This window comes from Diospyros lotus, chromosome 11 (assembly GCF_014633365.1).
Source record: "Diospyros lotus cultivar Yz01 chromosome 11, ASM1463336v1, whole genome shotgun sequence".
Classification (NCBI taxonomy): Eukaryota; Viridiplantae; Streptophyta; class Magnoliopsida; order Ericales; family Ebenaceae; genus Diospyros; species Diospyros lotus.
In genome coordinates, this window is record NC_068348.1 from 7,087,901 (window position 1) to 7,114,326 (window position 26,426).

At 37.9% G+C, this 26,426-nt stretch overlaps 1 protein-coding gene across 3 annotated transcripts; it reads right to left on the reverse strand.

Annotated features, from left to right (window-relative positions):
* Window positions 1-4,609: 4,609 nt before the first annotated feature.
* On the reverse strand, window positions 4,610-25,765 carry LOC127813404 (rab GTPase-activating protein 22-like). 3 transcript variants are annotated; one of them, XM_052354359.1, is made up of 6 exons: window positions 25,140-25,765; window positions 23,642-23,774; window positions 23,473-23,522; window positions 7,836-7,889; window positions 6,367-7,612; window positions 4,610-5,077 (listed from the first exon to the last, which is right to left on the reverse strand). In XM_052354359.1, the coding sequence occupies exons 1-5, from the start codon at window positions 25,289-25,291 to the stop codon at window positions 6,379-6,381; spliced, it is 1,623 nt and encodes a 540-aa protein (XP_052210319.1). In that variant the 5' UTR covers window positions 25,292-25,765; the 3' UTR covers window positions 4,610-5,077; window positions 6,367-6,378. The 3 variants fall into 3 exon arrangements, with proteins under 3 accessions (XP_052210319.1, XP_052210318.1, XP_052210317.1); XM_052354358.1 differs by having other exon boundaries at window positions 4,611-5,061; XM_052354357.1 differs by lacking the exon at window positions 4,610-5,077 and having other exon boundaries at window positions 6,083-7,612.
* Window positions 25,766-26,426: the final 661 nt, after the last annotated feature.

Consider the following 26,426-nt stretch of genomic DNA (forward strand, 5'->3'; position numbering starts at 1 on the left):
ATGGAAAGCAGCAATTTAACTCTATTTTAGTAGCTTTTGTAAAAATGGCTATTTTAATTAAGCTTCTAAATATTGCCTCGTCTTATTATAAATTTGTAGTTGGGTATTTGTAAAATCTAATCCCATTGAGAAAATTAAGAAAGTTAAATGTGGTGTTTTGTAAATAAGTGGTGTATTTGTGGTTCATGTTTATTTTTTCCCAAAGAAACGTTATTAAATTCCAAGTCTCTTAAGTCATATTTAAAAAAGAAATAATAGAAATAAAAACCAAGTAAGAATTACTTTTACCATTTTCTATAAAAAATGATTAGCCTTGGGAAGATCATTTTCATAAGGATATAAGGGAAATAGTGGGAATTAATTTATGAGTAGAGTCACGTAATTCTAAATTATATTCTTGTGAACATCAACTTAAGAGACCAATGGCTTATATTTTGGTACATTGGGTTTCCCATGTTTAAACACCAGATATATGATCATGTGAACTTAAGTTGTCCTCATTATAAAAGAGGTTTCTCTACGAGAAATTAATTTGAGCATTGAATATACCTTATGGAATTCAAAGTACATGACAATAATGAATTTTGAAAGATTCCCAACTTGGGTCATTTCTTCCATGCAAGTGGAATAAAGATTCTTTTTCTATTCTAAAATAATAAAAAAAAGATAATGCCCTCAGCTTACTTCAAAGAAAAATAAAGGTAAAATTAAAAAAATGGACTTACAAAAAATTATTAATGCCTCATTTATTTTAATTTTCTGAACTTAATTCATTAAAACCTCGGGGCGTTACAGGTGGTATCAGAGAAGGTTAGGGAATTTTATATGATAACTAACTTTAAGGATATTTGGTGACAGGAATGAATCCAGCCATAGTAGAAGCCCAAAACCAGCGAGCCATCATGGGATGGTGGATTGCTCTCATGGATGGACGTTACATGCTTTCTGGGGAAGATTTAGGGAATTTTTTAAATTTTGTCGTCCTTATTTTACAAGATCTCCCTCCCATTTATCCCCAACCTCCTCCCTACGTGGTATCCCTTCAAGTTTATTATTTAATTTCTATACTAACCGCGGGGTGGCAGGCTCTTGGGTATCAAATCTACAATTAGTGGAATTTCAGTGACTTGGTGGGTTTCGCAAATCACTTGCTCGAGATCGAGGCTCAACTAGTCATAGGACCGTTGGAGTCAAATCATCGGATTGGAGAGGTCGCCCCAATGGATTTGGTAGTCCCAGGAGAAGACGCCCCAATGGACATATTTGCACCAGTTGAGGGACATGAGGAGCAGGCCATCACACCACCGTTGGACTTTTGTTCGGATGAGGAGTAAGGGTAACGAAGATTATGGATGAATTTGGGTAAGGAAGGGTGTAGATATAAGTAAGAGAAATACCTATGAGTGGGATATAAATATGTAAAATATAAGGGTGAGTGATGTAAAATATTTGGATATGAAATATGTAAGATATAAGAAGCCTATGTAATAAATTTGTGTGAAATACAAGTGTTAACCTTAGTGGTAGGAAAGGATTGTGAATAGTTTAATGGTAAAATTTGATAAAGTCTGTGTAAGGTAAATTTGAGGTATATGCAAGGAGATACTAATTTTTGGGTTTTCATGGTGACAGGTTGGGCATATAGCGATCTATGGGAAATGAGAAACGAGAATAAAAGCAGAGTCCACATAAGTGACCTAAATGTTTGAGGAGATCCTAATCAAAACAACTTCGAAGATTCATTGAGTTTGGTCGAGGTTATGAAAAACAATTACGATGGTGGATGGAAAAACAAAAGAAGAAAAATAAATATATATTAGAGGGGATTCAAAGCTTACAAGAACTTATTGGGTTTAGGGATTACCAAAGTTATGTGTAGCTATGACATTAAAGTAATGAGGAAACACTTAAGCGTTCAAGGGATCGTGTAGTCTACAAAATTCCAGAATTTCGTGTGAAGGCTATGAAGTTAGAAAATAATAACTTAGGAGTAATAATTAATCGTTAAAAAAAAAAAAAAACTTGTGGTCATAACTTACCATATAAATCATGGAAGATTTTAAATTATCATACTTTATTAAGTTTGGAATGACTATATTATGATTTTAGATATCTTAGATGGTGGGGACCCGACGTACTCGAAAGATGGAGCCGGTTACACCAAATTAGCAAGGAAGTAATACTCACGAGGAAGAATCTCAATACCCTCGTGAAGAGATGTCAGAGACCCCTCAAGGGGATCCACCACAAGGAGAAGGATCGGAAGGTGGGACTCGCATGGAAAGAGCGATGAAGAACATGTTAAATTTTATGCAAGGGACATTGCCAACTGGTCAGGCTAACCCCCATATGTCCGATGTTATCGATAGGTTTCAGCGGTTAAATCCGCTGACTTTTCAAGGTTAAGCGGGAGCAGATCCCTACGAAGTGAATACTGGTTGGAGCAGATGGAGAAGATTTTTAGTCTCCTTAGCCCCACGGAGGACGAGAAGGTGCGATGTGCCATTTTCATGCTTCGGGATGAAGCAAACCATTGGTGGGGAACCACACAAAGAACCATGCAAGGGGAAGGTACGCTGAATGTCAGTTGGGCACATTTTACAGAATTATTTAGTGCAAAATATTTTTCATTATATAAGAGACTAGAAAAGGGTTGAGAATTCATAAACCTGAGACAAGGCGAAAACATGACTGTAGCACAGTATGAAGACAGGTTCACTCAATTAATCAAATACATGCCTATCTACAACCTGGATGACAAAGCTAAGGCACAAAAAATTTTGGAAGGCCTAAAGTTGGAGGTTCAGCAAGCAATGAGTTCTTCAGGGGCACATTCTTATGTTGACGTGGTCCAACAAGCCTTGACGGTGGAGGGCAACTTATACAGAATGGAAGCACTGAAAGTAAACGCTCGGGAATATTATGACAAAAGGAATAGACGAAATATCCACCTAAAACCCCAAAGGAAAGGTTTCAAGGTTAAAGGTAGCTGTCCCAAATGCCAAAGATCACATCTCGGAAAGACTTGTTCTGGGGACATGCTAGGGTGTCGCAATTGTGGAGGAAGAGTTCACCTACCCCAAAATTGTCCAAAGAAACTGGTGTGCTACAATTGTCGACAAAGTGGTCACCTTGCCCGAGACTGCCCACAAATGGGAGAAACTAATCAGTTTGGACCATCCAAGAGATACTCAGGACCCTAGCAAGGCCGGGTATTCAACTTAACAAGGGAAGATACACGAGCCAACCCGACCATTATACAAGGTATGATGATCTTTCTTAATGTTCTAGTACATGTATTGCTAGACTTGGGGTCAACCCATTCATTCATATCGCATGCATTGGCAAACTGTCTGGGGTTGGAATTGGAAGACCTAGATTGCCCCATGATAGTAATCACTCATTTGGGAAAACAAGTAGAGACTCGCACCGGCTTTAGGAATGGGAAAATTTTGATCAAAAATGGTGAATTCCAAATCGATCTCACAACACTGGAAATCCAGGAATTTGACCTAATTCTGGGAATGGATTTTTTGTCCAAATATAATGCTAGGGTGGATTGTCGATCCAAAGTAGTGGAGCTACGAGATGACTAGGGAAAATGGAGACAGTTTCGAGGACAAAGTGACATTAAAAGAACCAAGTGGATAACGGCTCTTAAGGCCATTAGGTTGGTCGAGAAGGGAGCTTTGGGGTACATCGCCCATGTGCAAGTAAAGGGTGGGAAAAAGGAACTTGGTAATGTCCCAATAGTCTAGGAGTTTCCTGATGTCTTCCCAAAAGATCTATCGAACCACCTTCCCATCAAGAAATAGAATTTACTATAGAAACCTTACTTGGGACAGAACCAATATTCATACCCCCATATAGAATTGCTCATGCAGAACTAAAGGAATTAAAGGTCTAGCTTCAAGATCTCCTAGAAATAGGATTTAGATCCCGTTATGGACATTACGAATACTTGGTGATGCCGTTTGGATTAACTAACGCACTTGCAGCTTTTATGGATTTAATGAACAGAGTGTTCAAACCCTATCTAGATCAATTTGTGATCGTTTTTATTGACGACATTCTAATTTACTCTGCTAGTGAGAAGGAACAGGGGCAGCACTTGAGAATTGTTTTAAACACCCTTCGGGAGCACCAGTTGTACGCGAAGTTCTCGAAATGCGAATTTTGACTAACTCAAGTGACTTTTTTGGAACGTATCATATTAGGAGAAGGTATAGAGGTGGATCCTTCAAAAGTAGAGGCTGTCCGAAACTAGAAACAACCTACAACTATAACAGAGATTCAAAGTTTCCTTAGAAAGACTATCTAGAATAAAAAAAAAAAGGTTAACTCTTAAGACATTATGGAATATGGTTGATGTTATAAATGAATAGCAATGGCACTAAAATCTAAGTTGGGGGAGGGTGAATTGAGAGTTTTCTAAAAAAATTGTTTAAAAACTTGATTTTTTTTTTTTTAAGAATGAGATCTTAGTGCAAGTAAGGGTTGTAAAAATGTTTGAAGTAATAAATAAAAAGAATAGCACAAGTAAAAAAAGAGACAATAATTTATAGTGGTTCGACTTAAACAAAACTTAATCAATTACTTTAATTCCTCACTAAGAATTTTTCAAACAATTCACTTTGAATCTCCTATCATTTCGGATAGGCCATCTAGTAACAAACTAAGAAAATACAATCTCTTAAGCTAAGTATTTCAACCCCTTGCTTCAATAAGCAAGTTTTCCAGCACAACAAGTTAGAAAATTTACAAAGTAGTACAAGATATGAAAGGATCTAAGAGTTATCACTCTTAATTACAAATTCTCTCAATAACAAAACAAGGCTTGAAGTTAAAATTACAAAAATAAAAACAAAGCCTTTTGGAGAGATACAAATTCACCAATGAAGCACACAAGCGAATGAGCACTTGAAGCTTGTAATGTTATCTCTTGTGTGTGCAATTCAACCATTTGATCTCTATTTATAGAGTTTGAAAGCCCATTTGAAAAATCTTGCCATTGGTAGTGGAAGAGACAAATTGAAATGGAGAAGAAACTAACCGTTAGACCTGTCAAAGAAAAAAACTGTCGACAGATGTAAGTAAAATTTAAGGTTCAATTGTCAGATGCATTTCAATCAGTCAACAAATTTAACTAAAGATTTTGCAAGCATTTTGTTAGTAGACCGATGCATATAGATTAGTCGACTAATGCATGTTAAATTTAAATTATGCATACTGTTAGTCAATAGATACATATGGGTTAATCGACAGATTAAGACAAATTTTCAGAATATTTGAAACTTTTATTTTGTTAGTCAACAAATCTGAAGAGTTAGTTGAGAGATCAAAAATTATCATTCTATTAGTTGATAGATGGCTTGAGATTAATCGACAGATTAAAAGAAAAATGTTAATATAGTCGACAAATGGTTGATTTTTGTCTAAAGAAAAATCTTTCCAATTTCTTTCAATAGATTTGATTTGAGATGTGTTTCACTATGTTTTTTCAATCTCCTTAATACATGCTTTGAATTCCTTACTTCATCACTTTGAAATTGATTTTTAATTGAGAGCTAAGACCTTGAGAAATATGAGAAAAACATACTTGAAAAATTTTCATCAACAAAACTTTAATATCAAGAATAAAATATCAGTGGAATAATCTTGGTCATGCAAACACCACATCATCGCCCAATCAACAAGTCAACACTGGGTGTCGCCCGCATGAAATTAACCCCTAAAAAGTCAGTGTGTAACAAGAGCCTCTAGATCATGGTGGAGCAACGTTTCAGTGCATTTATTCCTTGGGTTGATTCCTAATATTTCTCGAGTATAATGTACATTCCAAGACTAAAACATTGAAATATAAAGGACAACAATAAATTAATACATCCAACAACAAATGAAAAAAAAACTATAAGAAGACCTACACGGAGCAAGAATTGAATTAGTAACTTAAAAGGGATTTTAATGTCTCAATCTTCCCATTGAATTAATGCCTCGTTGGCAGGGGGATTCTTAGTTTGAATAACATGGAACATTAGCAATAAAATATATTTATTAGAGGAACAATAGAAATGGAAGGGTATTAAACAGTAAAAAACCCTGATGTTATATTAATAGAAAGATTAAAATGTTTGATCTGGAATGTTGAAGACGAGCATCACCATCAGTGTGATTTAACTTAAAAAAGCAAGTTAGTAGTTTGTTTACAAGTGGGTAGGTGGTTATTCTCAAGAGGAGGAGGAGGAGGAGGATGGAAATGTGACCCCGCAGCAGCAAAGAAAAAAATGACGGGAGATCATCATCATCATTGGGGTGTGTCATTTTTAAAAAAAGAGAAAAGAAAACAAACCTTCTTATTTTGCCTACCTCTTTGTGTTCCTAAATCTTGTCGTGGAGGGTTACGACCAAGTCATGGGCGTCGCGTAAAAGCTTGCGGACATCCAGATGACCAGCCATGCTGTGGCACTCCCTCATGATCTCGTCCATGCTGCTATACTTGTCTATGATCAACTTCCTCCTCTGAAGCACACACGCTGCAATTGCATAGAGCAGCAGATCATCGGTGGGAGGAGCTCTCAGCCTCGTCCTCCCCCTCCCCCAAGCAGACTTGGCAATCCCCACCCGGATTGCAGCCTGGTCTGCCCACATCACCTCCCACAGCCCAAGCGTCTGCTCAAAGTTCAACTCCCTCCTGAAAAGCACCACCACCATCCTGTACACAAAAAAGCAGTCCTCTGCTTCCAGCCTCTCCAGGTGACTGTACAGATGAGAATCCTTGTACTTGATGATTTTCGACACGATGTTCAGCTGCCTCCGAATACCCGCCTCGTCAAGGCGAAAATTATGCCGAGCTTTCCTCATGAACCCCACAAAGCACCAGAAGGCCTTGTAGTCCTCCTGTATCACAGAAATTATTGGAGAGAGTAGATCACTCATCCCTTGGCAGTAACCCGTCTCGGAATCATACAACGCATAGGCTTCAAGTATGGCAACCAGGCGAGCTGCATGCGCAATCCTGAAAGTTTCCAGGTGGTCATAGTCCTTCAAACCCACACTCTCAGCTAACCGTCGTGCCTTCATCCGGGTTAACGCAGCCTGAGATGGTGAGTACATAATCCATTCATCATCTGTCCGCATGGCATCAAGACGGATGATGCGCTGCCAAGTGGAAAAATCTTCCGCATTGTAGAATTTGCTCCCTTCTTGTGATTGGGAGAAAGCTGACCTCATGTGAGCATGTTCATCAGTATCCTCTTCAGCTCCTTCGGGCGCAAGCCAAAGTTGTACATTCTCATTTTCTTCACAAGAGTCGGTATCAGATAATTCATCGTCAGTTTCAGAGGCAATTTCATAATTGCTTCCCCTTGCATCATCTTCTTCTAACAGTGAGCCAATAGTTATCGGGGATGGATCGCCCACAGGGTGATATGGATCCTCAACAAAAGAACCTGTCAGACTAATTCCTTCCTCAAAACAATGAGAATCCAGAAGTTGGCTAAAATCTCCACCATACTCACTGCTGCAGTCTCCAGAAGTTCCCTTCGACTTGAAACTCTTGTTATTTTGCTTTAATAATCGTCGGCATTGTCTCCGAAGGTTACTATAGTCTTTTCTGTAAAATAAATGGAGGCAAAGATTTGATTAGCCAAAAAAGAAAACAAAAAAAAACAATATTTGATTAGTGAATGGAGGTAGAGATTTGAAATCTGAACTAGGGAAAGGGGATTTTGTGTGTGAAAGAAAGAGGAAGATAATTTTTTCCCCCAGTTTTTCCCTTATGGACTCGGATGTGCTTAGGAAAAAAACAGGAAAAATGTGAAAAAGAAAAAAAATACCTCTTTTGGGTTTCAGTGGAATCTCTCTCCTCCTTGGTGCTCTTCATATCATAGCTGCAGATAGCAAACACTCAAATCAATTCATGAAAAAAGATTGAGCCCCCAACACCTGGGTGGCACAGCACACGATTACAGCATATACATATCAACAAGCAAAAGAAAAAGGTAGAAAGCATAAAAATTGAAAAAATATTATAGGCATATGGCAACTATATCGGTGGTTGGCACAGCTATCTGCAAGCTTCTGATATAAAGTAGCAACTTTGTTTGGTTTCATGAGGAAATAAAATTTCCATGTTACTTCATCTTTTACACACATGTGCAAGTTATATTGATTGGTCAGGAGATTATACACCACTTGAAATGGATCACCCAATGACCTACTTGCTCCCTCGCAAGGCAAACCACCTTCAACAACAATTCTGCAATTCTTGTAATTTCTTTTGCAATGTGTAACTTTTAAAATATAAAGTGAGAAATTAGACTTGTGATTTAAAGATTACTTGTGATTTGTTATGTTTGCAAATTATATTTCATTTTTCTTGCTTTTCATTTTATTAATTTGTTTACTTGTGTTAAAACTTGAAATTTGAAATTGATGTCTTGGAGCACGACCCACTTGCAAAAAGATTAAGCCTAAGAGCATAAACAAGCCTAAAGGATAAAAGCGAAAACACGGAGACACCCCCCCCACCCCCCTTGTATAGGTCTCCCGAAGACCCTCTTGTATAGATCTACCAAAGACCCTCCAAATGCGATCTCGGCTCTCGGTCGAAGCATGTCAACTAATTTCTAAAACTAATGCCTTGAAATCCAGAATATATGATCTCGAAAAATATAGATAGTCTCCCATCTATTAGCTTTAGCCTCTATAAATAGGGGTGCCCCCCATTCTCTAGGTATGCAAGAACTTCCTACATAAGCTACCAAAATACCTCTTTATTTTTTGATTGAGACTTAGGCATTGAAGGGCTTGCACGGGAGACACCCAACGCCCCTTGGGGGGGGGGGGGGGGGGGGGGGTGTAATTGATAGTACCTAGATAGTAGCTTGGACAGTTGTACCATTTGAATTTGGCGGCCTTTTGGTGCCATTCTCCGTGGCTAGAATCAATATATAACAACTGATTTAGCTAATTCAAGGGCATCGAAGAATACAAAGAAGATATTTCTGATTTCCCATCTCCAAATTCTCTCTCTTCTCTCGACCCCCTCCCTCTATCATTCTTTGTTTTGTTTTCTCTCCCTTCATTTCCCCCTAATTCCCTTCCCAATTCTCACCAATTTGGTTGAGAAGTCCCTATTAGATTCAAGGATCTGACAATTGGTATAAGAGCCAAAGGTCCTCGGCTGTGACTCCTGCAAATTTTCAGCGATAATTTCGATCCAACTCTTTTGAATGCCAAAGCAGAGCAAGCAACTCCGACTGTGAATTCCAACGACTGCTAAAGCAATATCAGAGGTGAGTTCAAGTTGCTGAAGGCAAAGACTAGAATCGCTTTCAGAGGCAATTCCTAGCAGCAACTCAGTGCATCCGATTCAACAGTAATTATCAAGCAGCAGAAGAGGCAGAGCAGTCCAGACGATTTCCAGCCGCCAATTCCACCTGCGATCACTATCAGGGCCTTTCCTCGGCAGTCGATTCCACCTCCAACCACATCCTCGACCAGTGATTCAAACCTTCGATAGCAAACGATACCCGGATGAAGAATTTTGAATCCCAACTCCAATAATTCCTTTCGGTGATCTCCGATCTGCAAACCAAGGTTGATTCATGGGAGATTGGGACAAACAGGAACCATGAGGCGATTATCTCCATGGATCAGAAGCTCAAACAAAAATTGGACAGCACAATGGATCGGTTGCGGGAGGAGATGTGTGATCAGATGCACGAATAGAACAATCAAATGCGTGATTAGATGCGTAAACAGAATAATCAGATGTGTGATTAAATGCAACAATTCATGGTGATGTTCACAAGGCAGAATCTGGTAAGGTTATCTCCTGAATTTCCTTGTAGGGAACAAACTGATCCAATCCTTCTAGGGTTCGGACCAGATCCTAGGACAACTGGCTCCGTGGAATTGGAGGTGGAACCTACTGTGTTTGGAGAGAATTTAAAGGAGAGAGTTGTCGAAAGGCAATAGGGAACACCGTCTACACAAAATCAGCCGTGTTTTCCTATGCTGAAGCTGGACATTCCGATGTTCGGAGGCCAAAACCCGAGATGGTGGGTAAGAAGGTTTGAGAGAATGTTTACCTTGTACAATGTTCTGGAGCCGCAGAAGGTCACATTGGCCTCTGCTTACCTCAATGATGCAGGGGATGCCTCGTTCCAGGGCTGGATCAGAGTTAGAGATGGCTACCAATGGATAGAGTTTGTGGAAAATCTGTGTGAAAGGTTTAAGGACTGAAGTATGATGGATGTTGCAAAGAATTTAACAAATTAAGGTGAGAAGATTCAGTGCAAGCCTATCAACTAAAATTTGAGGAGTTGAAATCCCTAATGTTGAACCTCAACCCACATTAAATTGAAGCCTACTTCGTCTCAAGCATCATTAGTGGCTTGAGCGAAAAATTAAGGCTAACAATGAAAATGTTGCAGCCGAGACCCATCAAACAGGCAGCAAAGAGTGTGAGGCTGCAAGAACTTTCAGTAGAAGCCTCAATGAGAAGGAACATAGTCCCGTATAAAGGAATTGAGTTGGGGGAAGCACGGGTGTCCTTGGTTAGTAGAAATTTCAATGGAACAAATAAGAGAAGACTCTTACAAAAACCTCCACAAGACCCATCCTTGTCCTCTCAACCAAATATGGCAAAGGCTGATACTACAGAACAAAGGAGGCAGATGGGACTTTGCTTCAAATGTGGAGAATATAACAGGCAGCTGTTACTTTTGGAAGGCAGAAATGAAGAGGTAACAGAGGAAATGGAAGCCACTGATGAGGGAGGAGGAGGAATTTCATTACATGCCTTAAAAGGGCGTCCCTCAAACAAAATCATCAAGGGAGAGGGTCAAGTAAGGGATAAAAAGTTAAGGATATTAATTGACAATGGCAGTACACACAATTTCCTCAATGAGAAAACTACCAAGGACTTGGGCTGTGAGTTGCAGAAAACGTTTCCTTTGTCACTCATTGTGGCAAATGGAAGCAAGGTGTATAGTAAATCCAAGCGTGTTAACTTCGGCTAGGAAATGCAAGGGGAAGAATATATCACTAAATTGTGCTATTAAAGTTAGATAGATGTGACATTATGTTAGGAGTGGATTGGATGCAAACATTCAGTCCAATAATATTTGACTTCAACAAATTGGAGGTTACCTTCGAGAAGGGAGGAAAGAAGGTAATTCTCACTGGCAGCTTGGAGATGGGAACCTGCAAACTAATTTCTGGAAAGAATTTACAGCAAATTTTCAAGATTCCCCCATGCAATCTGTGGAAGAGAAGAAATGGACAAGGGTGAAAATTGAAAGGCTGGAAATATACTCCTATAGGAGGTCATTTTATTTCTTGAGGACAAGAAATTTTGAGAGGGGGGGGGGGGGGGGGGGGAATTGTCATGAACTGTAGATTTACAGTCATTTTAGTCTTAATTTACACCATTTAGGCAATGATATATTAGGAATATACAGCAATGATATGCTAGGAATGTACAGTTAAGTTTCCTTTTCTGTTGATAGATGTTTTTTAAGAGATTGATAGATGATTTGTAGGAGATTGATTGGAGATTCGTAGGAGATTAGAATCAGTTAGGGATTTCTTTTTCTGTATAAATGTACCCTCAATGAACAGCAATGATGAATGTGTTGAAACCGAACACTAATATGGCCCAATAATCACTCAATATTCTCACCGAACCGATCACAACACATTCACAATAACAGAAAGTAAATAATTGACAGAATTTAAAAGAGAACAAAAATGCAAACCACAATGCAGCACACCTGATTTACCCTAGTTCATGCCATAGAAATGGCACTACATCCAGCACTCCAACGAAGAGAACAATCCACTAAGAACTTTCAAAAATCAGTACAAAAATCCCTCAGTCTCCTTCTCTTTCCTCTCGAATACAATACTCACATGAAAAGACTCCAAGAACTACACTTAATCACAGCTCTCTCTCTTTTCTCACTGCACTTGAGATAAGAGAATGGAATGACAAATGATCGATGATGATCGCAGGTCCCTCTGCCCTTCTATTTATAAACTAAATGGGCGAACCTTCTTAGGGGAAATAATCAAGTAATACAAAGTCTAAAATACCCTCACTGATTACAGTTAATTACAAATAAACCCTGCAACCTAACTGCCTTCCGATCATCCTCATTTTCTCCTCTGATTTCTTCTAGACTTCCAGCACATTAACTCGGGCAAAACATCAATAGAATGAAAAATTATCTTTTCTTCTTCATGTACCTACTATTATGGGGGGTTATACTTTGTACTTGTAGTTATGGCTATGATTGATTGTACCTAGATAGTAGCTTGGGCAGTTGTACCCATTTGAATTTGGTGACCTTTTGGCACCATTCTTGGTGGCTAGGATCAGTATATAACAACTGATCTAGTCAATTCAAGGGCATCGAAGAATACAATTGAGATATTTCCAATTTCCCACCCCCAAATTATCTCTCCTCTCTATCCTTCCCTCTATCATTCTTTGTTCTTCTTTCTCTCCCTACTTTTCCCTTTACTTCCCCTAATTCCCTTCCCAATTCTTGCCAATTTGGTTCAGAATTCCCTGTCAGATTCAAGGATCTGATATAAATCTATTGTTGTGTCTTGGCAACAACATTATTCATGTAGATGTTTTACACTTCTAGTCCTTTGTTACAATAATATTAGTTATTATTATAATGGTTGAAATAATATTAAGACGCGTTTGGATAGAGAGATGTCAAATGTCATTTGAAATTTGTAACTTGAAATACTTGCATTTCATATCCAGGAGTGCATTGGGATCCAAATCCAAATGCTTTCAACAATAATGTATCTCAAATAATGGATTTGGAATTTCAAATCCCAAATGACAAAGATAGGGCGCCCCCATCCAAACAGACCCTTAGTTGTTATTATAGTGGTAGTTATTTCTCATTTATGATTTATGAGTTCGCCTTTACCTCTTTATACATATGTATTGAAAACATTGGTGTATAAGCATTTTATACACATTTTAAATAAAACAATGTGCATAAAATTACTTAAAGAGGGTAACAACTCTACTTCAAATGGACCAAGATAGATGTATCATCCTCAATTTGTTTTTCTCTAAAAGGTTAGAGTAATCATCATTTTCATGTCCTCCAAGCTTAGCTACCAAGGCAGGAAACACCAATACCTAGCTAGAGTTGTAATCAACCAAAAGACCACAGTATAACCCTGCACCAAGCTCAAGGAGCTCCTTGATCAAGTCAATTAGCACCTCAGCATGCTTTTAAAAGGTAAGATAAGATGGAGTGTAACGACCCGTTAGAGGGCCCAGTATTTATTCAAGAATAATTTAACTAATTGTTGAAGTATTTGATTAAGAAATTTTGCCAATTAATTATTTAATGTGGCAATTTAGCAATTTAGAGATTTTGAAAGAAAAAAATAGCATTTATTTCTTTTTAATGTTGGAGTTAAAGGAATTTTCCAAGGTGGCAATTTAGATTTTTAATTGAGATAATAGTATTTAAATAGCATTTAAATAGCATTTAAATGGCATTTATTTTGTGGATTAAATGCAAAGGCAGGAAGGTAATTTTGGAGTTTTATTATTATTTGAGAGTTTTAATAATAATTTTTGTATTATTATTAATTAAGTGAGATTATGTATTTAAAGGAGAATAAGAATCTATGTATGAGATGGATTTAGATTAAGAGTCTCCTAGTCCCAATAGGAGAAGGTTTTGAGAGTCTCCAAATTCAATTGGGAGAGGGATTCTAAGTTATAAAAAGAAAGAGATCTAGGACTTTATGTCTATATATAGAGCCCATTAGCTTAGCTTTTATTCACGCCGTGTGAAGAACAAAAAGGCCAAGAGATAGCAGAAGCTTGCTAGTGTCTTCAGGATTGCTCCAGGGTTCGATCAGAGAGTTCTATCAGGCAAGTATTCTTCCTGTAATTCCTTCCATTACAGGTTCTTTTGAGTTTTTTCCAGATTATCCAGTATCATTGTTCAGTTTTCAGTTTATATCAACCAGCAGATACGTATATATATATAACTATATACGTTACAGTGAGTTTTTCAGGCAGTTCATGCATGTTTAATACAGTGATTCGATTAAATATCATCGTTGAATCATCTCTAAAGTTGTTTCATATCAGTTGGGACTTGTTGCCCGAAGTTTTATTCTGAATGATATAGTTTGTTAAGATTCGTTCTAGATCAAAGTCTCTATGAGCGTTCGTTCTGGGTTTAAGAGTTGCAGATATCCGGATGTGAGCCTTCATATCCGGATGAGTTTTTCAAGTATGTGAGTGATAACCGGAGAGGCCAGAGGCTATCCGAATGTATCAAAAAGATTTATGTGAGTGACATCCGGATGGGTTGTTGAGATATCCGGATGTCTCAGTTATTCTTTGTGAGTGGTATCCAGATAGCTCTTGTTCAAATCCGGATGGCCAGTGATATCCGGATGCTTCGTTTTCGTATCCGGATGTGTCCAGCAGTGATTGTGATTGTGAGTAGTATCTGGATGCCTTGAGTCATATCCGGATGTGCCTAGTTGTTGTGAGTGATATCCGGATGCTTCGTGTTGTATCCGGATGAGTCTAAGACTTTCTGTGAGTAATACCCGGATACCTTGTATCGTATCCAAATGTATCTAAAGTTCTTCGAGTATGATATCCGGATGGTTTGTTTATACATCCAGATAGGTCAAGATAATATCCGGATGTCTCGCCTGATATCCGGATGCCTCCCTCAAAAGTTGAAATTCGTATTCGAATAGTCTCTTGTGACATCCGAATGCCTCAGTGAGATATCCGGATGTCCTAGTCCTTATCCGAATACTATCCAACATATCCGAATAGCTCGTTCTTTGTGCTTCCAGTGTATCCGAATGACCAGAATCATATCCGGATGTCCTAGTTTCTATCCGAATACTATCCAGCATATCCGAATAGCTCGTTCTTTGTGCTTCTAGTGTATCCGAATGACCAGAATCATATCCGGATGTCCTAGTTTCTATCCGAATATGTTCCAGCATATCCGAACAGCTTCTTATTTGAGCGTCAGTGTATCCGGATGAGTCTCATTCATATCCGGATGTCTTTCATCATATCCGGATATCCACCCTAATATCCGGATGGCTTTTCCAGAAATTTAATTGAACTTCCAGAATAGTTTAATCCAAGTTTTAATTAAGTTAAAATATTCAATAACTTCCAGTAATGAGTTTATATACCAGAATATAACAAGTTAATCATGCCCATACCATAAATCATAATTCATAGAATCTTTGTATTCCAATATATAGATGAAGATCATATCATGTTCAGCATTATTTTATTTTGACATGATCAGCATTATTTTATGAGATTATGTGCATACATTTTGGTATGAGCATTGAGCATGACTTTATATGAAGCACTACATATCGTGTGCTAGCATTTATGTGAGCATTGCATTGCATTATGCGCGCCAGGCGGCTTGTCCGCGGGATCCCATCAGTTTCAGTTTCAGCTCAGTTTATGAGTTGCTCGCCTGGTGGCAACCCAGGGGCTAGGGGCATATTGCCCAAAATATGTGCTTACAGTTTTTATGGTTGCAAGATTCAGATCAGTCAGGTATATTTTATCAGATTATGTGGGCCTATGAGCCAAAGTTGCATACCTGCATTTAGTTTATAGTTTATGTGCATTACATTTTTATGAATGCAAACAGACTGTGATTATAAAGTACAAGTTCAGTGAGTTATTTATCAGTATCGATATTCTTCGATTTAGCTTCAGTATTATTTCCAGCTTATTACTTGTTGAGCTTTTATAGCTCACCTTGTACTCTTCACCCCTCCAAGTTCTAGCAAGGGAGTATCAGATGTGGGGCCTAGCAGCAGAGTTCAGTAGTGTGTGTACGTAGAGCCGCTCAAGATTAAAGATGTCTGGGAAGTTTGTTACTTTATAGTGTTTGTCAGTTTAGATCTATTTTATATTTCAGTTGATGGATTGTCCCTTAAACAGAGTTTATGGTTTTCAGTCTGTATTGACTCAGAGTTTTTATTCCAATTGATTGAGATGTTCAGTCATGATATCAGATTTCAGTTAATTTTATTTTATTTTCCCATAGCACCTCTTCTCGGGCAGTTCTAGGAAAGGGGGTGTTACATGGAGTACTCCAGGTTTCTCTACTACGTTATGATCAAGGTAGCAATTGAGCTTTGGCCTTTGCCATATGAAACTTGAATCTAACTTATTCCATGTAATTAAAGTAAGAAATATTCCAGCAAACAAAAAAAGAACTCAGAAATAAAAAAAACATTCCTAACTCTTTGAAGTTCCTAAATAACTAAAATTCTACAATAATTAGAATTATAAAATTCTAAAATCCCCACCTTGTGGGGCTTGTGGTGGTGGTATAAAGTTCTAAATAATTAGAACTCTTGATCTCCATCAGCCTTTAATTAAAAATATAAAAATTCTTTTTCCTTTCTGCGGGTGAACATATTCAGAGGTAACTTAAATGCTTTCCCCAACAATTGAATATCATATAAAATTTTACGTTTTACCCTCATCCACAAGCTACACTGCCTATGATTGTTAATAGATATGAATAAGTTGCATATGGCCATGCCCATTTGTCATGCCCCTCAATTACAAAGGGGATTTTTCTATAATTTCTTCAAAAGAAAACATTGCAACAACAGCAAAACGTGGAGAACACTCTCCAACAAAATGGTAGCACTGTTATTATAGCATGAAGTCACAAGATGTTATATAGAGCCTATAAACATCTATTCGGGCACCAGTATTATGTGCAGATAGTTGTCTCACCAATTAAACTCATCTAATTCTCATAGCCAAATTATTGATGGAGGATATGCAGAAAATAAAGAAAGATTGGAGAAGAAAATAGGGAAAGAAGAGAAGAGGAAGTTGAGAAGAACAAGAAGCAAGGATAAAGAGAGGAGAGAAAGCGCACTCAAGAGAGACAAATATTAAATGTATTCAAATAATTAAAGGTGTCGTTTTCAAAATGCATCTTGAGTTTTGTTGAAGTTTGCACCAATTAAGTCATAAATTCAGAGCAAAAGGCATGAAAGAAATCGGAAGTTTATGTTTTATTTTTAAATCATTGTAACGGTAACTAACCGTTTAACAGTTAGTAACGACTTATTTTTCCACTTCTTTGAAGTGTCTTGTAATTGCCGCCTCTATCCTCTATGGGGGTCTTCTTCATTTCATGTACACAATAGAGAGAAAAGCCTAGGTTCTTAGACTTTGTAATCTCTATGAGGGAAGCCTGTGTAAGAAGGCTATGTGAGTGTGTATCTTTTTGTTCCATAGTGGATTTCTTGGTATCGCCTACAATCTAGATGTAAGGCTTTGAGTTATTCAAAGCCTGAACTAGGATAAATCTTTTGCCCCTTGTATTTTCTATTCTTTTCAAGAGAGAGTGTGAGAATTGTGTGTAAAGTGTTTGGTTCAATACTCAACAACTTGGTATCAAAGCCAAATTCACAGGTGCACAATCAAGATTCACTCAAAGGAGTAGAGACAGAAACCACAATCAAGAAATGGCTCTATCGACATCGTCCTCAAGGTATGATATTGAGAAGTTCAATGGCAATAATGATTTTGCATTGTGGAAAATTAAGATGTAGGCACTTCATGGAAATCTTGGATTAAAGGAGTCACTAAAAGAGGAGTCAAAGGAAAAGGTTGGAGAAGGGGTCAAGATCCTCTCAACAGAACAGAAGGCGGATATAGAAGAAAAGGTGTACAACACCCTTATCCTAAGTTTGGGCGACAAGGTCCTTCGAGAGGTCTCCAAGATGACTACAACATTGCAGATATGGAAGAAATTGGACAGCCTCTACTTGACAAAGACACTGTCAAGCCGGTTATTTCTAAAGGCAAGATTTTTTACTTTTAAGATGAAAGATAATCAGGAATTGCAAGATCATATTGACGAATTTAATAAGTTTTGTCTATACTTAGAGAATATCAATGTTAAGTATGATGATGAAGATAAAGCTTTGGTTTTATTGCACTCTTTGCCACCGTCATATGAGCATTTTGTTGATATCTTGCATCATGGTAGGGACAAGTTGTCTTTAGAGGATGTAATTGGAGCCTTAAATTTTAAAGACTTAAGATTTGAACTGGATGAAAAGTTCTCCACTGGAGATGTGTTGACTACTAGATCTAGGAACTTCAAGACAAACCCTAAAGTAAGGGGAAAATCTAGGTCTAAGTCAAGAAATGGGAGGAATCTAGTTAAGTGTTATTACTGTCATGAAGATGGGCACATTAAAAGAAACTGTCCTAAGAGGAAAAAGGACTTACAAGATAAAAATATTTTTGATGGTGGAGCCTTGGTATGTGAACTCAGGTATGACAGTTCGAATGCCTTAGTTGTGTCACAAAAAACCGAGAAAGAGATATGGATAATGGACTCGGGATGCTCTTTTCATATGACACCTAATAAGCATTGGTTTGTGAACTATCAGGATACTAATGGGGGTAAAGTTCTTTTGGGAAATGACCATGAGTGCAAGGTTCTTGGTATAGGAGATGTTAGACTAAAGATGCATGATAACTCTTATAGGACTCTCAAAGTTGTGAGACATGTCCCTGAGTTAAAGAGAAATTTGATTTCTCTTTGAGAATTGGCTAGGAATGGCCACTGCTTTAAGGGAGAGGGAGAAACTCTAAAGGTAACTAGAGGATCCTTAGTGTGTATGAAGGCCTTACAGCAAAATGGCATATATGTTCTGCAAGTTGTTGCTTTAAATGGAGAAGCAACAGTGGCTGGAGAAAAGGCAGTCACACAGGCAAGACTTTGCTGTCTTAGGATGTCCCATATAAGTGAACTCAGTCTAAAGGAATTATCAAATCAAGGGATCTTGAAAAAGGATCAGGTGGCAGGACTAGATAAGTGTGAGTCCTGCATTTATGGGAAGGCCACTAAGGTAAAATTCAGCAAACATGCCATCCACTCCTCGAAGGCACCCCTAAACTATATACACAATGATCAATGAGGACCTGCCCAGACTCTTACCTATGGTGGAGCTAGATACTTTCTATCCATAATAGATGATTATTTAAGGATGGTCTGGATTTATATCTTGAAGTCCAAAGAACAAACTTTTGAAGCTTTCAAGACATGGAAGACCATGATAGAAAATGTGAAGGGGAGAAAAATTAAGACAATCAAGACCGATAATGGCCTTGAATTCTGCAATAGGGAGTTCACAGATTATGTAAGGATAATGGGATAGTTCAACATCTAACTACCCCTGGTAATCCTAGACAAAATGACCTTGCAGAGAGAATGAATAGGACATTTCTAGAGAGAGTGAAGTGTATGCTATTTCATGCCAATCTATCTAAGGCATTTTGGGGAAAGGCCGTGAACACTGTTGCATATGTGATCAATAGATAACCATCAGCAGCTATTGGATTTAAAACCCCTTATGAGAAGTGGACATGGCATAAACCTAGTCTAGAACACTTGAGGGTATTTGGGTGTATTGCATATGCCCATGTGAAACAAGGAAAGTTGGAACCCCGGGCAAAGAAATGTATTTTCATTAGATACCTAGCTCGGATAAAGGGGTATAAGCTATCGAATTCGGAACCTGAAAGCCAAAAGATCCTCATTACCCGAGATATCATTTTTTATGAAAATTCCATAGCTAAAGGTCAGGAGGATAAGGATAATGAGGAGCAATCTTCTACAGTATAAATGGTAGATATTTAGTGGCAGGACAAAATTCCAAGCACAAATACTAACAACTCTCAAAGTTATAATTTGGATCATCAAGAAGACAGTGAGGAGTCAGTGGCAGACTCGGAATTTGACCCTCAAGAAGAAAGTATGGATAAATTAGATGCTAAGAGTGAGTTTGACTTGCAAAGGTATAACATTGCAAGGGATAAGCAAAAAAGGAAAAATAGACCTCCCAAACATTATGGTTACTTAGATCTTGTATCCTATGCACTTACCAAGTGCATCAGAGGCTATTGGAGATGAACCCCTAATCTATGAGGAAGTAGTCTCCTCAAAGGACAGCACAATTAAATTTGGTTATGGAGCAAATGGATGTTACAACAGCATTTTTACATGGGGAATTAGATGAAAGGATCCTCATGGAGCATCCAAAAGGGTTCGAATCAAAAGGGAGGATAGAACAAGTCTACTTATTAAAGAAATCCTTATATGGACTCAAGCAATCCCCAGTTAAGCAATCTATGAGGAAGCAGTCTCCTCAAAGGACAGCACAATTAAATTTGGTTATGGAGCAAATGGATGTTACAACAGCATTTTTACATGGGGAATTAGATGAAAGGATCCTCATGGAGCATCCAAAGGGGTTCGAATCAAAAGGGAGGATAGAACAAGTCTACTTATTAAAGAAATACTTGTATGGACTCAAGCAATCCCCACGTCAATGGTATAAAAGGTTTGACACCTTTATGATAAAACATGGGTTTGCTAGGAGCTCATATGACTGATGTGTATATTTTAAGCATGTATCCAGCAACATATCAATATATCTCCTATTGTATGTTGACGATATGTTGATTGCTAGCCAATCAGGGAAAGAAATTCAGCAGCTAAAGCTGGATTTAAAGTCAACATTTGAGATGAAGGATCTAGGAGAGGCAAGAAAAATTTTGGGAATAGAAATGACTAGAAACAAGCAGAAGAGAACACTATGCCTATCACAGAAAACCAAGGTTGCACGGAAACGGCTCGAAGATGTTTTCCCATTTCCGAAACATTTCATGTTCCTGTTTTAGACCCTATGTATGTCTATTTTTTAGAATAATGTTCGTTTTCGCGTTTCCGTTTCGTATTAGAAATGTTTTCCATTTCCGTTTCCGTTTCCGTGTAACCTAGTAGAAAACATACTTAAGAAAATTAATTCCAAAGTTTGGGATAATTGAGGCAAAGGCTGTAAGTATTCCATTTGCCCAACACTTCAAGCTGTCAACAGACCAATCTCCTACTGACAAGAAAGATTAAGAAGAAATGAGAGAAATCCCATATTCGAGTGCGATAGGAAGCCTGATGTACAGTATGGTATGTACACGGCTAGACCTAGCACATGCAATGAGTGTGATCAATCAGTTTATGGCAAACCCTAGAAAACCTCATTGGAGTGCAGTTAAATAGGTATTGAAGTACTTGAAAGGATCATTGGTTACGGTGTTAGTTTATGGCGGAGCCAAGGTGGAAAGTGAGGCAAGTATCCTAGGATATTCAAATGCCTACCATGCAGCAGATCTAGATAGAAGAAGGTCCACAACTAGTTATGTCTTCAAGGTTTGGGATGCTACAGTAAGTTGGAAAGCAGGTCTACCAACATGAAATAGCCTTGTCAACCACTAAGGCCAAATACATTGCCATTTCAAAGGCAATTAAGGAAGCATTGTGGATAAAAGGACTACTAGGAGAACTACTTGGAAGAGAGATAGACACTACCATTATGTGTGACAGCCAGAGAGCCATTCAACTATCTAAGAACCAAGCCCATCATGAACGCACAAAGCACATTGATGTGTGGCATCATTTCATTCAGGAGGTGCTAGATAGGAAGGATCTTAAGCTAGTAAAAGTAGCAGGTGAAGACAATGAAGTAGATATGTTCACCAAGGCCATTCCAACAACCAAGTTGAAGCACTGTTTAAAGCTACTCCAGATAGCTTCAGGAAGCCTAAGCAATCAAGCTTAGGGTAAGAAAGAAGGAAGGTAAAGGAGAAGGTAGATGCAGAATCCACAAAAGAATCTAAAGATTGAAGACTCAACTTATGCAAATGGTGGAGAAATTGTTGAAGTTTGCACTAGTTAAGTCTTAAATTCAGAGCAAAAAGCATGAAAGAAACTGGAAGTTTATATTTTATTTTTCAATCATTGTAACGGTAATTAACCATGTAATGGTTAGTATCGATTTATTTTTCTGTTTCTTTGAAGTGTCTTGTAATTGCCACCTCTATCCTCTATAAATAGAGGGTCGTTGTGTTTCTCTATAGGGGTCTTCTTCATTTCACGTACACAAGAGAGAGAAAAGCCTAGGTTCTTAGACTTTGTAATCCTTACGAGGGAAGCATGTGTAAGAAGGCTATGTGAGTGTGTATCTTTCTGTTCCATAGTGGATTTCTTGGCATCGCCTACAGTTTGGACGTAAGGCTTTGAGTTATTCAAAGCCTAAACCCGGATAAATCTTTTGCCCCTTTTATTTTCTATTCTTCTAGAGAGAGGGTGAGAATTGTGTGTAAAGTGTTTGGTCCAATACTCAACACGCTTATTTATAGGCAAAATCTCAATCCTGACTATCACATAATTATGAAACTCTATCCTAACGATAATCATCTCAATAAAATAAAATAAAATAAAAGATAAAAGATAACTAAAAGATAACAATCTCACACCTAAACCACAAATAACTCAAAAATCTAAACAAACTATGATAAATTAAAACAAAATAAGATAAAATAAAATCACCAGTATTCTATCACAAGTACAAAAGAAAACTATTAATTGTCATATTTTCTAAATGATCTTCAACTATTAATGCAAAACAGTGTTTTGAAAATCGTAAAGTTCTAAACATGAAATGAGACTTTTATGCGTTGAATCATAGAGAACATTTTTGTGAGTGGATGTCAAACTAATCCTACTACACACATATATCACATCATAACACCAATACAATGCATATACTTCTCAAATTGGAATGTCCACATAGCATAACTAACTACAACCAGATTTTACAGAAAATTATAGGAATATAACGAATATTCTAGGGCTTGCAAGGTGTATAAAACAGTGAGGGCTTGCTTATCTGGTCTTGATACAAAGAATAGGAGATTTGAAGGGCAATTCAAGGTCCTAAAAAGTGTACCCATGATCTGGTCTTGTAGCTTAGGGCAGTAACAGCTTAATGGTGGAAGGAAGAAAGAACTACAGAAAATCAAAGAAAAAAACACAGGCAGAAGAAGAATTGGGAAGTGAGGCTAATACCAACTAATGCTAGAATTCCATGCCACATTCCAAAAGAGATTCAGAGGTCTTTAAAATTCTAAAATTTTCTCTCTTGTATTCAAATGATAACATGATAATATTTAGACTTCTAAAGCATACTCTTCCAAAAGCAATATTCATAAATCCAAAACCTTCACTTCCCAAACTCACCAAGACAAATTAAAAACATGGAAGATCTATTATCATAACTTGACCCAAACTGTAACTCATGTTAGACTGCTCAGGGTAATGAATACTTTTTGAGCTTCCAGGACTTAACAACTCTCTCATGTCACAATCCACTCGGGCCATCCACAATGTCCATAATCAAACAGACCAAGATGTTGCAACAACTTATGACTGAAGAATGGATTGGCAAGTTTTCACTCAACCTCAACATAGAAGCATTGGAGAAGTGTAGAAACATAAATGAAATAAAATCATGCAAAATGCTTACACTCCAAGAAGGAATGGCCAGACTTCTGCCCTAATACTAGGATCAACACCCTGCAGCAAAGATATGAGGGGTAAAAATTACAATAACAGTAGTGCAAATAGAAATAACTTTATGCTAATTAAATAGGAATCTGTATCATTATGAAGGTGGATTAAAATTGATCACATACTCCACTCCGAACTTTCTTCAAAAACTTGACTCCACCATTAAGGAGCTGTCCCTCTGAATTAAACATACTTCTCCATTTTTTGGGAAGGAGGGAACGTTTCCTCCTCTGGGACCAAGGTGATCTAAGGCCAGCCCTGCATATAATACAAGATATATAATTTTCCACAAACACCAGAAGAGTAACATCAATGCAAGCAATAAAGGAAACTTCATTTTGTACAATATTGAAGATTATAATGTTCATGTAACAATAGATGGTCCTCTGTTTTTTAAGCAATGATGAAGTATTCAAGTGCTCCCAACAAAAGCATTCTGTGATTGCAGGAAATAAATTATATTAACAAGTCAATCTAGAGATTCACATGTGAAAGGAAGACTCCATCTCCACTAGTCCCCTGAATAAACATAATAATGCACTAGGCCATTGAGGAAAGGAAAGCGTATGTATTTTAGTTACATCAAATGTAATCAAGAAGAGATGGATTAAAACACAGTTCTTGTCATGATTGAATCGCACATCAGTAGTTTAATAGAGATATCTTGGGTATGTTACTTGGTCCCATGAATAGAAGAGCCAACTTCAACTAGTGCTTTTGAATAAGGCATCGGGTGGTGTTACAAGTAACATCAAAGCCAACCTACTACCAATCAGGCACAAGTTAGGAAAGCATTGGAGATTGGCTCAGGTCACATAGAGATTAGAGATATATGTCTAGACAAGGACGCCAAAAATTTGAGGGGAGTTCATCAAAGAATTTCAAATCGGTAGTTCACTGGGGAGTTTTCAGTATATTACTAATTCCATGAACAAAGAGCCATCTTTGGCTAGCATTTTTGTATGGCATTACAACTTTGGTTCATGATTGTATTATCAAGTCATTTTGCACCGGACAATGTGATGACTTGTCAGAGGACCACATTAAGGTGTTAATTCTATCAATGGATGTCATTTTTTGGAAAACACATCCAATCTATCCTGTGTCAAAGAAATCAGTATCAGTCTCAAAAGAGAAACTGAATCTTAGCTACAGTATATCCTCCCCAGGCCACTCTATCCTTCCAAGTCAACATTCTGTCCCACTCCCATACACCCTGGAGGGGAAAAAGAAAATCGCACACCCAATTTGAGAGCTAATCCACAACTGATTTCCAAGATAATCTTCCCATCTAGCAATGTGATTGTGTGTATAGAGAGAAAGAAAGCATACCAGAAATTCCAAGAACAACAATTAACATCACCCAGATCATTATCAATCTCATTGATTATATTTTGTGCTTCTAAATATATAAACCACATTAAACAAATACAGAACGGAAACCAGGAAAAGCCATGGAGTTTATGTATTCGATACGGTAACTGTTTGAATGAGATTGAAAAGGACAGTAACCACTGACCAATTTGACATCGAGATCTAAAATTTGTATCAAAGACAACGAGAGCAGAAGATGAAAAAGAAAAAAAAAAAAAAAGAAGAAGAAGAAAATAAAAAGAAACTTACCGATCGGTGGACACTGGTGAAGACGAGGAAGTAACGACTAATTGTCCCGATCGCGAAGGAATCGATGACGACGTCGAGGACCTTGGTGAAGAGGAATTTGACGCAGGCGAAGACAACGGCAAGAAAGTGCGGCTCCGCCGGAAGGCTCCCATCAAGGGTCTCTGTTCCGTCAACCTCTATTATTCTATTTATGCGTATAGATGACTGATATATACCTACGGTTTCAGAGCTGATATTGGCATTGATGACGCCTTTTTTTTTACTTTCGATTGAAATGATCAATCTGTTCCGATCCACCCACGGAATTGGACGAGAATGGCAGCCACGGTGGAGACCGCGAGGTCTATTCCGACATTGAAAGGGGAATCCGCAACCCAAAAGCCTCCACTGGCGGCGGCGGCAAAGGGACCGCCTCCCCTGCCGCTTCCTTGGACGAAGATAATTGATCCTCTCCGACCATCACCGTCGGAGAAAATTATCATCAAGGAGAGAGCGCCCGCCGACGACACCACTCAGAACGGTGAAATCCCTCTCAAGCCCTTCCCTTCGTCTTCGCCACTCGCAATATCCCCGCCACCATCAGCAGCCGAAACCCATTTCGACTGCTTCTCTTCCCGGAGCGAGTCTGTATCTTTTTTATTCAGTATCTCATGGTAAATTAATCGGACGCCCTCAACTAATACCGACTGTCACATAACCCACCCCCCAATTTATGAATTGTTACAGTTTGTTCCTTCATGTACGACATTTGGTATTTGGATCAGTTAATACTGGACAAAGTGGACAAAATAAGGATGAGACTAAATATTTATTACACATGTTTAGTATAATAATTTTAAGGGAGGTATAACCTTGAGATAATATTGTTAGGATATAATAATTAAAATTTATTTATTGTAAAAAATCCAACGAGTAGTAAAAAAAACTTGGTAAGCAATGAAACTTATCTTATAAGGGCATTGGTGTGATAAGAGGCTAGGAAAAAGGCTCAATCTGTTGTTTGGGAAAGTAAGTGTAGTGCTGGAAGATAGGTGAAGACAATAATGCCTTATTAGGAACGATTGTAATGCGAGTGTAGGTAGTAGAGATCCTACAAGATCGAAAATAATCAGAAGGCAATTAGGGATTTCTCTCACACGAGCTTTCCGATACTTAAGTTAGATAAGGTCATGATAATGAAATAAGAAATAACATACAATAATGCAGTAATGTACCCAAAGAAAGTAACGAATGATGTGTCTATGTGTATGAACTTGCATGTTTTCCTAAAAGAGTACTTGGGTACTT